General features: G+C 61.3%; 1 protein-coding gene across 3 annotated transcripts in view; it reads right to left on the bottom strand.

Moving 5' to 3' along the window:
* Window positions 1-2,085: 2,085 nt before the first annotated feature.
* Window positions 2,086-12,452, bottom strand: part of NFIC (nuclear factor I C) — a 62,328-nt gene continuing 51,961 nt past the window's right edge. For 2 of the 3 annotated variants that reach the window (XM_028126070.2, XM_028126068.2), the window contains 2 exons: window positions 12,209-12,294; window positions 2,086-8,071 (listed from right to left, as the gene is read on the bottom strand). In XM_028126070.2, coding sequence (XP_027981871.1) covers window positions 12,244-12,294 — 51 coding nt within the window. In that variant the 3' untranslated portion in view covers window positions 2,086-8,071; window positions 12,209-12,243. The remainder of the gene's footprint in view (window positions 8,072-12,208; window positions 12,295-12,452) is intronic. The other variant, XM_028126071.2, reaches the window with a different exon arrangement.

Here is a 12,452-nt window from a genome sequence, read left to right on the forward strand (position 1 = left end):
GGGGGCCCTTCCCCCCAAGACCCGGCTTCTGGGTCCAGATCCTCGTCCCGTCCACAAGGGGGCGCCAGAACCGCGCTGCTGAGGGCGGAAGCACCCAGCCCTGCTGGGGATGGGGCGTGGGAAGGGAACGCGCGGGATCTGGGGGGCCCAGGACCCCCTCCCCCGACGATTGTCGTCTGTTCCTGTCCGGGCGGCGGCGTGGGGCAGTGCATCTGTGTGCAGCGTAGGGCACTGTGCCTGGGTCCCTCTGAGCGTCTTGTCTCTCTGCCTTGGGAATCCCGTCAGTAAAAAGGGACATAATCGTCCCTCCTGGGTGGGTCCGTTGCAGTGTGGGAGGAGCCTGTGCAGTAGAGAGCTTTGCTTGCCCATCCTGGTGTTCCTTGGAGGTCTCTGGGGGACTTGGAATGGGGGTAGAATGATGGGCCAGGACTCGCCGATCCCAGCCCCACCCCCCCCCCCAAGGCAGGGAAGTGATTGCCCTTCACACGGGCGATGCTCCTGCGCTGTAAGCCTCCCTCCTCTCTGACCCCAGCCTCTGAGAAGCCCCCCTGGCTGCCGGGGTTGGAGGAGGAACTGGACAGGACCGGCCTGACGGATCAGGGCTGCGGCGGGACCGATGGGGGGCCGGGAGCTGGGAGGCTGAACAGGGGCTTTGCCCAGGCAGGTGGGGAAGGCCTCCGGGATGAGAGGTTGTCATAATGAAGTCAGGTCCTGCCGTCCTTTGCCCGCAGCACTCCAGGGCTCCCACCTCCCTGGGGTAAAAGTCCAGGTCCTCCCCAAGGCCCACAAGACCCTGCAGGACCTGCCCCATCCCCTCCCTGTCGGGTCCTCCTCCCCTGGTGCCTTACTCTGCTCCAGTCACACGGGCCTCCTGGCCGTTCGTCCAACTTGCCAGGCAGGGTCCTACCCCAGGGCCTCTGCACAGTCTGTGCCCTCTGCCTGAAACACTCATCTGTCAGATCTCCAGGAGGCTGTTTCCCTCATTCTACTCGTCTCTGTTTAAATGTTACCTCATGTGAGACCCCCTCTCCTATCCCTTACTTTGCTTTACTTCTTTGGCACTTACCTCCTCTGATATGTATTTTACTTATTTTTATTGTTTACCATGCATCTTCCCAACTTGGAACTGTAAGGGCTATGAAGGCAGGTTATTTTGGGCGTTTTGTTCCCTGCTGTGTCCCCAGTACTTGGTACTCAGCAGATGCTCAGGAAATCTTTGCTGAATGAATGGGAGTTTGCCAGGTGCAAAAAGAGGGAAAGCACTCTGTACATGTATGGAGCACTGACTGTGTGCCAGGTTCTGTCCTTGGGAGCCGGGGGGTGGGAGGGGGGGAGGCAGAATTTCTTGGCACAGAGCAGGTGCTCCATAGATGCCCCTGGAGTTTGTTGATTGAAGACCCTGGGGAGATCTGAGGCTGGTCGGGGAGGAAGCTAGACTGCGGAAAGGTGGGCCGGCCTCCTGGAGGAAGAGGGTGTCGTTGTGGGAGCTGAAGGGTCTGCGTAGAGTGGGGAGGCAGTGATGAGCAGCAGAATAGCAGGGGCCAAGGTTCAGGGCTGTGAAATGGCCCCTCGTAGGGGCGGGGGGACCACTGGAGCACCGGGGGCATTGCAGGAAGGACCTGGACCCAGAGCTCACCAAAGTCAGTGTGTAAAGCAGGTCCCTCCCATGGGCTCTGCGGACACAGACATGGGGCCAGATCGCTCTCTGCAGGGGCGCCCTGGGTGCCGTGGGGGGCTGCACAGCACCCCTGGCCCCAGTCCTCAATACCAGGAGCACCCGTGTCAACAAACATCCCCGGGCACTGTGGAGGGTCCCTGGGGGCCACTGGATGGACACAAAGGTCTCAGCCCCTTCCCTTCACTCTGGCACCGAACAACCCACACAGCACAGAAAGGAGGACCCAGGACAGTCAGTGAGAGTTGAAGCATAGCTTGTTTATTTTATACATTTTTTTCTTCCTTCTTTTGTCTTTTTTTTTTTTTTGCTTTTTATTGAATCTTTTATGGAACCCCCCTTCTTTTTTTTTTTTTTTTGCATAGGGAAACAAACAAACAAAATAGTAACAGCCAGAGTCACTTTCTGTAAATGGTACTTAGGTAGGCGCGTCTGCAAAAACCGAAATGACTGCGTAATATACAAGGTTATGACCAGAGTACGCTGTGAGGGGGGCAGGCGGGCGAGCCGGGCAAGGGAGGGGTCCGGCTGGTCTGCCAGGCGTCCCCCCAGCCCCCGGCCCGGAGGGGAAGGGGGCGGTGGGCAGCAGACCCAGCTCGGACCTTCTCCTGACCTGGGTTCACGAGCATGGGTGTGTGTGTGTGTGTGTGTGTGTGTGTGTGTGTGTGTGTGTGTGTGTGTGTGTGTGTGTGTGTGATCCGGTGTGTGTGGCAAGCAGGAAGCGAGAGACAGAGTAAACTATCCTGGTAATATCAGTAAAATACAAAATGGGGGGGAACCTCAAAAAATATCTTGGGAGGGAAAAGAATGAAAACGAAGAGCAACACCACCAAAAAGTTTTTCAAAGAGCGAAAGGAAGGAAGGAAGGAAAGAAAAGTTGAGAGAAAGGAAACTCAGTCAGGTGGGTCTCTGTCCTTCCCCCCTGCGCTGTGCGCTCTGTCCCCCAGACTCTCTCGTCTTCCCCCATGTGGGGTCCTGGGGGGTGGGAGGGCAGGAAGCTGGGGGCAGAGGCCAGGACCCCCGAATCTGAAGGGACTTTGGTTTTGGAGGCCTGGCTGGGACCCAAGACGGGAGGATGGGGCGTTGATGCATTTGGGGAGTAGATTTTGGGGGTTCCCACGGGAGGGGGCTGGGACAGCTCCCGCCCCCTTCCCGGGGGTCCCCTTCTAGCCAGGAGGTGTGAATGGAGGGCTGTGGGGAGGGCAGTAGCTCGGGGGTGCGTGACTTCCTTCCTGTCTGACCCTGACTCCTGTTGGATCCCACCTCCTCCTTCCAGAGGCCTGGGGGGGGGGCCCCTGGGGAACAGGGGAAGAGAACCCCAAAGCCACACCAGCAGACAAGTGAGGCACTGCTTGGGAAAAGTCTTGTTTTGGTATCGCTGGCAACAAGTCCCACTGGTACGGCTTTGGGTCTGGCTCCCTGCCTCGCCTGGGGGATGCGGGGGCGGGGGGGGGGTGTGCCAGCGCGGGGACGGCCCGACGGGGGAGGCCGGGTCAGTTCAGAGGTGGGACTCTCACGTGCCCGGAGGGGCAGAAACGGGGAAATATGGGGGCGTGCGGAGGAAGCTGGATGTGAGGCTGGATCTCTGGAACCTCTCTACCAACACCCTCCGCAAAGAAAAGTAGAAACCAGGGTCTCAGGGAATCCGGGTCAAAACAAAAAGTAGCCCCTGTATAACCTGTATTATGAGAAAAAACTCCAAAATTACATATATTTATACATATGTGTGTGTGTGTATAGTATAGCCCTGCACTGGAGCTCAAAGTACCGCGGGAGAAGCCAGAGTGGGGAGAGGGCCCGCGAGCGACATCGCGGAGCGCGGAGCTGCTCCTAGCGCCAGGCTCCCGCCTAACTGGCTGCCGGCCCCGGGGACAGATAGAGGGTTCCAGAGCAGAGACGACGGTGTGTGGGGCTGAGGCTGGAATTGTCTGCTGCCTGGGGGGTGCAGACAGCCCCTCACGTCTCCTTCGGGGTTCCTCTTGGGTCTGATTGTCTAGCTCAGGGTGGGGGGGCCGGGGTCTGGGTTCAGAACTCGGCAGGAGCCCGGGTGGCGGACCCGGGCCTGGGGGCCCCCTGACCCCCTTCTCCTCAGTCAGACAGGGCCGGGTCTTCCCGCCCCTCCACACCTCCTTTTCCACTCTGGTCAGGATCGCATGCTCTCATCCCAGAGAGGCGTGAGGACAACTTGCATATATCTGGGAGGCCTCTCTGTTCTGTTCCACAGCAGAGCTGGACCCCAGGGTCAGGTGGGTGGGGGGCCTCCCGTGGGTGGTGGGGGGCAGCAGGCGTGGGAGGGGATGGGGTTTGAGAACATGTTAGTCTCACACATGTAAAAAACAACACAGCGCCCTGTGCGCCCTGCCCCGTGCCTGGAGCACCAACCCGAACTGCAGAGCTGGGGAAGGGGGAAAGGGGTCTGGGTCCTGGTGTTTCCGCCTTATTCTGCCTGCAGCCTTTCCTGGGGGGCGGGGGGGGGGCACACAGGCCCAGGGCGGCACCACCTACTCAGCGGGGCACACAGCTGGGGGTGGGCTGCGGAGGGACAACGTGGTCCCCACGAAGTCCTTGGGGAGGGGTCCCGGGCGGGATGCTCCCCCCTCCCTGGGTGTCTGCTCCCCAATTCTGGGGGGAAGAGAATAAAACCCAGAAATCTGCCGCATGAAACATGACATGCAGGACCTTGAGCTCTCGGACCAAAGGACAGTTCTTAGGGGCGGGCGCTGAGAGCGGGATCTGCCCCCCGGGGCTTGCGGAGACCTCTTTTTTAAAAGAAGACATGGGAATGTGTGCTGGTGGATGGAAGCCAGGCTGCCCGCGGGGCCCCTCCCTGCTCTGGGGGGCGACCATCTGCCCGCCGTGTCCCCACAGGAGATGCGTGGGGAGCAGGAGCTGGATGGACCCAGCCCTCGGACACCCCACTAACCGGCTGCTACTGTCTCAGCTTTGGTCGAGTAAAAAGCAAAGGAAATTGGAAAAGAAAAAAAAAAAAAACAAACCCAACAACAAAGAAAGGAAAAAACAGAAAGGAAGCAAAAGGTTAAGAGGACGAGCGTGAAATCGAGGACAAGACAACAGTTTGGGGGCAGCCACCGGACGGAGGCCCCTGCCCAGGGGCCAAACCCTGCGCCTGCGGGCCCCTGGCTGGGCCTGCGGTGGCTGAGCTAGGTCTATAGGGACAGACAGACAGATATTGCATATATTGGGTTTGGCTTCTGTTTGCTGTTTCATCCCAGATAACCCCCCCCAGTCACAGCTGGAAGACAGAAGTGGGTGCTGGGGGCAGGAGGGGAGCGCCGCCCCAGGCGGGTCTCCAAGGAGGGGGGGTGCCCGGCGAGTCCTTTGGCAAGAAGGAAGGGGGGTCTGGGGAAAGGAGGGGAGCCTGGGGGGCGGCAATGTGACCCTGAGCCAGGGGGACGTCAGCCTGCAGGAAAGGTGGCATGGGGGAGTCTGGCTGGAGGCAGGATGGCCACCCCGTGGGGCCAGGGCTCACCCCTGAGGTCTGTCCCCTGCTGTGGGCGGGGGCCTCGGAAGGGACTCCTCTGGAGCCCAGGGGTGGGGCTGGGGATGGCAGAGCACCAGGGCGCACCCCCACTGCAGCAGAGCTGTGGAGACAGAGCTGGGGGTGGGGGGCAGACCATGGGGCGATTGTTCTGTGGACTGCTTTTCTAAGCACGGGATTTTCCTTTTTTTTTTTTTAATTCTTATTTTTTTATTTTTTATTTTTTTACAAATAGAAATACATCCCTCTTCAATTTTTATTTTTTATTTCATGTCATTGTTTTGTCTTTTTGTTTTTTTTTTTTAACTACACGAGCAGTGCATGCAGCTGTGTGCGCTGATATTGTTTAAAGGTAATACTTATTTTCGGAAGGCAAGGCACATCATGTGGTAGAAAATTTCGTGCAAATTAGGAAACATGGAGTTTTTTTAAGGTTTTTTTTGTATCTTTTTTTTTTTTTTTTTTTTTTTTTTTAAAGAGGAGCGGGTAGTGTCGGAGGGCTGGGGGTGGGCTAGGGGAGGGAGATAGAGCCAGGTATAATTTGCCATGCAGTATCAGCTGCGGCGAGCTGACATCAGGAGCCAGGTCACAGGAATCCCCGACTAAGCACCATGCAAAGTTAGGTAGCTGGGGGCCGCCAGGTGCCCCTCCTCTACCCCGCCTGCCCGCACCCTAAGGTTCCCGGCTGAGAAGCTTCCGGATACCCCAACTGCACGACCCACCCCCTCCTGCCCTCCCGGAGAGTGGCCCATGCTTTGGTCCCCAACAGCCACCCAGTGGAGGGGGCCCTGGGGACAGACGGACGGACCAAGGGTTTTTGAATGCCTCTGGACAATGGGAGGGGGGTTGGTGGGGAAGGGTCTTTCTCTTATGGTTGAGTTTGCCAAGCCCCTTGGGATGGTTTGGGAGGAAAGTCCAGTTTCTGGGGAGGTGGGAGGAGGCTGGCCAGGCCTGGGGTACCAGGAGAGGGCCAGGAGGGCCAGGTTTGGGAGCAGATGAGGCGGAGGCCCAGCCCAGGGTGATGGCTTTGGCCAGGGGGTGGGGGCTCTTGGTGGGGAAGGTCTTCCCCAGGGCCAGGCATGGAGAAGGCCGGCTGGGACTCAGATGGATGGGATGGGAGGGGATCCCCCCCTCCCAGGCCCCCCACCCAAGATGGCCATCCTGGGGTGGGGGTGGGGATGGGGCCAGGGAGCCGGGGTTGGGGGGCACCCGGTGTCCCCAGCTTAGTGTTTTTGGAGCGGCTCAACGGAAAACGTTTAGCAGATGGGAGATCCCCCACATGGCGACAGGGGACCCCCCCCCAGGCGCTGACCCCACCCTCCCCCAGCCAGAACCCTCCAACCCCATCCAGGCTTGTACGGACTGCAGTTGCCCGGCCTTCTTTCCTTGTGGGGGCCCAGCTGTGATGCACCTGCCCGGCTGTGCCCCACTTCGGCGGGGGAAGATGAAAGTGCAAACCGTGGCCCCCCTTTGGGCTGGGAGGCACCAGGGAGGGGGTGTCGCTCCAGGATGTAAGGCACTGGCAGAGGAGGCGAGGGAGGGCCTGCTGGCTTCCCCAGACCCCACCCCCGTGCCCGAGCGCAGCAGGGCTTGAGGGATGCCCAGCTCTGCCCCTTGGGCCAACTGTAGGGGGGTCCCATCTCTCCAGCTCTGAGGGGAGCACAGTAATGAGGGTCAGCGACTGGAGGTGGCCGGGTTGGGGAGGGAATGGAAGGGGCCCGCGGCCACTTCCCATTCCAGCGGGACAAAGGGGGGCGGGTGGTGGGAATCAGGCACTTAAACCACTCGCTCTCACCTCCCCCCTCCGTGGGCTAAGCGGGGGGTCCTCCCCTCCCAGGGCTTGGGTGGATGGAGGCTCCAGACAGGGTGTCCCCTCCTGGGGAGCTCTGAGTCTCTCCACTCCCCCCCAGCCCCTTCCTCGGAAAGTGCATTTCTTACAGTGTGTGCAACGTGGGTCCCTCCCCTGGGGGGTGTGGAGCAGGGCCAGTGGGGTGCGGGGTGGGGTGGCCTCCTATGCTGCGGGGTGGAGCTGGGGTCAATTGCATAGAGACTTCTCCTCCCAAACAGGGCAGGCACGGGGCTGCAAGACCAAGTCCCGAGCAAGCCCGGCCGAGCACGCACGCACACCGTGGGGCAGGCGGAGGTCCCACGGCAGCAGGACGCTCCTGACAAAGTTTCTGCCACGCATCCCAGTCCCCTGGCGACACCCAGGGTCTCCCCACAACCCTCTTCTGCCCTTGTCGCTTCCCTGCCCACCTGGGCCTCCACTGCCCGCCGCTGGCGTCCTTGCCGGCCCCCCCCCCGCCCCAGCACCCCCATAGCGCCCACCTCCCCACTCGGCAGACACGGTGGCGGAGGCCTGGCTGACATCCCGGCAGTGGGGGCACGGGGAGAGGTGGCCTTGCCGGGTGTCCCGCCCCGTGGGGCCTGGGCAGGGGCACCGGTCCGCGCTCACCTGGTCCTGGGCGGAGGCGGGGAGCGGGCGCCTGCCCTTGGAGACCAGCAGCCAGAGATGAGTCCCTGCGGAGGGTGCCCTGCGCAGGCTGCGTCCGAGCGGCGGCAGGGCCTGGCCCTCCGGTCCGGCCGCGGCGTCCCGAGAGTTTTGAGGGGCTGCTGTCTTTACCTTTTGTCTTCTTGGATGGGTGGGTTTATTTTTATGGTGTTTTTTTTCCGTTTGTCTTTTTTTTTTGCCTTTTTTTTTCTTTTTGCTTGTTTCCCTCCTGTGTATATATGTCTGTTCTGTCTTTTCGGCCAGGCTGGGAGTCGGCGGGGTGTTCTTGCTCGCTCTAACTTTCCACTGAAAACGTGGGCCAGGGGCCGACAGTGCGGCCCCCTGGGATTCCCGCGACGAAGGAGCAGGGCGTGGGAAGAAATCTTTCTTATCCCAGATACCAGGACTGGGTACCCGAGAGGGACACACGGAGAGAGGGGGGGGAGAGAGAGAGAGAGAGAGAGAGAGAAACGGGGGTCAGGCTCCACCATCGACTGTACTGGCCACTGCCCGCACCCGCCTCCTCGGGGCCCCTGTCCCCGTCCCAGATGTGTCATAACCTAGAGGACCCTGGACAAGGCTGCTGGATGAAACGCAGGGTGCCTGGGGACAACTGAATTCTGGAGAAACCACAGGGAAACCCGTACGCTGTGCAACTTCTGGTTATATACGTATGCTGAGACAATTTTTTCAAACTTCTTTTTATCTCTTGTTTATCTGGACTTTAAATCTATCCGAGCATCCTGGAGTGTTTGTTTACAACCAGATCTCTGCGCCTCGGTGCCCTGAGTCTACAAGGATGGAGAGGATGTGGCTCTACCCCGGGCTTGCCTCCACAGGCGGAGTCGTTATGAAGTGCCACCTTGTTCAAGCACGGCGACCAGGGCTGTTTGCTTTCGTTTTTTAAACAAATGTTTTCCCATTTAAGGATCCCCGCCCCCGCCCGATTCCACATGAAGGAGGGACTATGCCCCCCACTACCCTGTTTCAAAACGAAGAAAATATGGGCTCAGAGAAGTCAAGGAATTTGCCTAAGACCACCAGCACAGGGGGCCAGAGTGGAATTCCAACTCGGGCCTGCCTCGTTCCAGCCCTTGCTTGGCCCCTGCCCAGGTCTGACCTCTAGCCTGTCCCTTGAGGGGTCACAACCTCCACTTCCCATAGGGGGCCTGGGGCTCAGGCTCAGGGACAGCTCCAGCCTGGGTCTCCACAGGGAAGCCGCTGTACACGCCCTTTCCCTGGACATGCGTCCAATCCACCTGCACGGGGCCGGCCTGGGGACACCCCCTGACTGAGGCTGGGGCGGCGCTGTCCCTCACCCCTGCTGTAAATCAATTGTGCCCCTCCAACCAGGCTGCCCCGTGGGCCATCCCAATGAACTGGCGCCCTGGCTCTCAGCCCCCACCTCCAGCCAAGTTCAAGTTCATCTTGGCCATTACCTCATGTCTGGTTTCTGCTGGCAACCAGACAGACTCTGGGCGTGACCCTCCCCCATGGTGGCCTCCCCTCAGCCCTTCCTCCTTCCTCCCTCACAGGCCTCTGGTCCCAGTAACTTAACACCCTCCCCTTCAGCTGAGGGGGAGGCTGCTGGGGGTGCTGGAGGCGGGGCGGTGAGGTCCCGGCTCTGGACTCCCCCTGGCCTGGCTGGAGCCATCAGTGTGGCTCGGGCATGTGGCTTAGCCCCTCTGGACCTTGGCTTACTCATCTGCTGGATGGGTGTCATGTGTTTCTGGGCAGAAGGGAGCCTGGTATAGAACGCTCAACGGCGGTGGGGGGTGGGATTCCATCACATCGGAGAGGGAGCAGAGGTGTATGGGCCCACGGCTCCCCACTCTGGGGACCAAAGTGATGGATGGCTCAGGACTCGGGGGGATTGATGGGGGAGACGAAGAAAGTCGGTAACTGACCAGGGGGAGATCAGCTGAACTGACCAGGGTCGGGGGCACCCAGGGGGGAGGGGCACTGCTGGGGGAGGGGATGCTGACGGGGGAGGGGATGCTGGCTGGGGAGGGGCGCTGATGTGGGGGAGAGGAAGACAGAAGATGGAAGGTGTGGGGAGGGGAAGAAGCTGCTGTCGGCTGTGGGGGTGGAACTGGGGGGCCAGAGGAAAGCAAACCTCCCAGGAATAACGCAGGGGAAGGCCAAGTGCTGACTGGGTGACACGCGAGAGGCCTCTAAGCTCTGAGCCCTTCACATGGGGGCTCCAGGAGGGGGGGGAGCAGGGTCTGCAGGGAGCAGCGAGGGGGCGCCTGACCCACTAGGGAACTGGGGCCAACCGTCCCACTGACGGCAGCGCTGCCAGGGGCTCCCCCAGAGCTGCCCTCCCTATTCACCCAGATTGGGGTCTCCCCTCTCCCACAGCCCAGGCCCCCTTGGGAGCCTCTCACCAACCTGGCATCTCCCTTCCATGTCCCACGTGCCCCAGCAACACCAGCCCCAGAAAGCTCTTTCTCACTCCCGGGTCTGGCTGTACCCCTCTCCCCCTCACTCAAAACCCTTCCATGGCTCCCCATGGCCCCCAGGACAAAGCCCACATTCAACTGTTTCTCCAGCCTCTGTCAGTGCCAAGCCCCCTGCCTGGGCACCCCTGGCCTGCTCCTCTGCTGGCCAGCCTTTGTACCAGCCCCAACCCCTTCCTACCCAGGCAGGGGGTTGGGTGCCCCCTCCCCAAGGTTCCTCCACACCAGCTGGGGCCCACTGGCCAAGAGGGGGCCATGAGAAGCACGTAGAACCAAAGTACGCCCAGGCCTGCCTCGGCCCCCTTCCTCTTTCAGGACGTCTGCTGGGGGGAGGGACCCCCATGTAGAGGTTGATAATGCAGAGGTGAGGCAGGGGGCTGGGGGCCCGGAGAAGAGTTAAGCAGGCAAGGCCTCCTACTGGTCACTGTGTATTACCTTTGGTTTCTGAAGCAGTTAGGACATTCCCAGCCTCCCCCTGTGCGGGAGGCGGGGGGATATGGGGTAGGGGCGGGAGAGGAGACGCAAGGCTTCAGAGCACTGGGGAGTAGGAGTGTCCACGCTGGGACTGACAGAGGGTGGCCATGGGGTACCCAAAACCCAAAGAGGGGAGTCCTGGAGTTGCCCCAGCTTGCTGGGCACCCTGACCAAGCGATTCCTGTCTGGATCCTGGCTGGAGCTTCGCAAGGCAGAACGCTTAATATTTGGGGTTTGCGAGGGTATGCGGGGCAGTCTCTTTGCCTTTGGGTGCCCTTTCTAGATAAAACTGGTCCCTGAAGGAATGCTCCCCCTGGGAGGTGTGTGAGGCCAGAAGACGAGATGGAGGTTCAGAGTGGGTAAAGCAGTGCCAGGCGTGAGCCCTGGCCTCCTGGCCCCAGGACTCACTGCCGAGGCCCGGGCAGGGAGGGAGAGCAACGGCCTCCCCGTGGCCCCTGCGAGCCAGCAGCAACCAGGTCTGCCCAGGACGGTCCCCAGCTGATTCTGGTCTTAGCTGAGGATGGGGGGGACGCAGCCACCTCTCCGGCTCCTCCTCAATCCCTGCCCACGCCCTGCTGCAGGAAACCCTCCCCCAGCTACTGGAGGGACCACTTGTGGCCCCGGGTCCCACAAACGCCCATGCTCTGTGGCTCTGGCGATCTGGAGATGCTGGGGAGCCCCGGGCTTCTCTCTCTGCACATCTGGGCACTGGAGAGCCTGCAGTGCCTGGCACTGCCTTTGGGCTGTTTGACATCCTATAACCCCCTCCCCAACACATACTGGGGAGCGGGGGCTCCCAAATCCAGCCCCCACCTGCCAACACACTCCCAGCCAGCATGCAGCACAGACTCAGACCCCAGCCCTGCTTGGGAGGCTGAGAGCCACGAGTCTTAGTTCTGGACCCATCAGGGCTCTGCCCTCCACTGCTGTGCAGCCTCAGGCAACTCGCTCCTCCTCTCTGAGCCTCCTGGTCTGGTCCCCGGCCCCTCCCCCTCGCCTGGCCCTGGTGCACCCTTGGCCACAGTTATGCCGACTCCGCCTCCGCAGCTCCCCTCTCCACATCTCGGACTGCAGCCTGGGGTGGGGGTGCACGGGCTCTGCTGGGAGGCCCCACCCCCGGCCATGGGCTGCCTCCATTTCCCCAGCTGCCGCTGGAGTCCAAGAGTCCACGGCCACCCTCTGTCTCCCTTTTTCGTGCTCCCTCTGGCCAGCAGCATGGAAGGGGACAAAGGCTGGGGGTCATAAGCTTGGGCTGACGTGCTGTGTGATCCTGGGCAAATCCCCTCGCCTCTGTGGGCCTCAGTCTTCCCATCTGTACAAATGGGCCTGGGGTGGTAACAGCCCCGGCCTCGCAGCAGCTCTGTCGTGAGCGTCTCCCGCTGGGAAGTGGCAAGCGGGGTTGGGGGCCGTACCACGTCCCCGGGCACGGGCTCGAGGCCCTGGAAGGGTACGGGGAGCCGGCCCCCCTGCCATGCACAGGGGCCACCGTGCCAGGGGTGCAGCTGGAGGGATGGCATGGGACCAGCAGGCCGGCCTCTCCCTGCGCACCCAGGCGGGGCCCTCTGCCCTGCCCCTCCCTGCCCCCCACCAGCCGGCCTCTCGGCCCCTACCTGTGCCTGATAAATGCCCGCTGGATCCCTTGGTCCTAATCCCACAAAGGAACGGTTTGCAGGGGACGTGCCGGGCGTAGAGTAGGCTGCGGGGAGGAGAGAGACCGAGAGCCCGTTAGCGAAGGGGGCTGTGCGGGAGCACCCAGAGAGGGTGGCCGCTGCCCAGGGTCACACAGCCGGGCCTTTGCACCCAGCACCCGGCGCCTCCAAGCTTGCTGCCCTCCCCAGCCGATCCGGGCACCCC

The sequence above is a fragment of the Eumetopias jubatus genome, unplaced genomic scaffold (genome assembly GCF_037043125.1).
Source record: "Eumetopias jubatus isolate StellerSeaLion01/CBP00866 unplaced genomic scaffold, mEumJub1_p1.0 scaffold_1, whole genome shotgun sequence".
NCBI classification, from domain to species: Eukaryota; Metazoa; Chordata; class Mammalia; order Carnivora; family Otariidae; genus Eumetopias; species Eumetopias jubatus.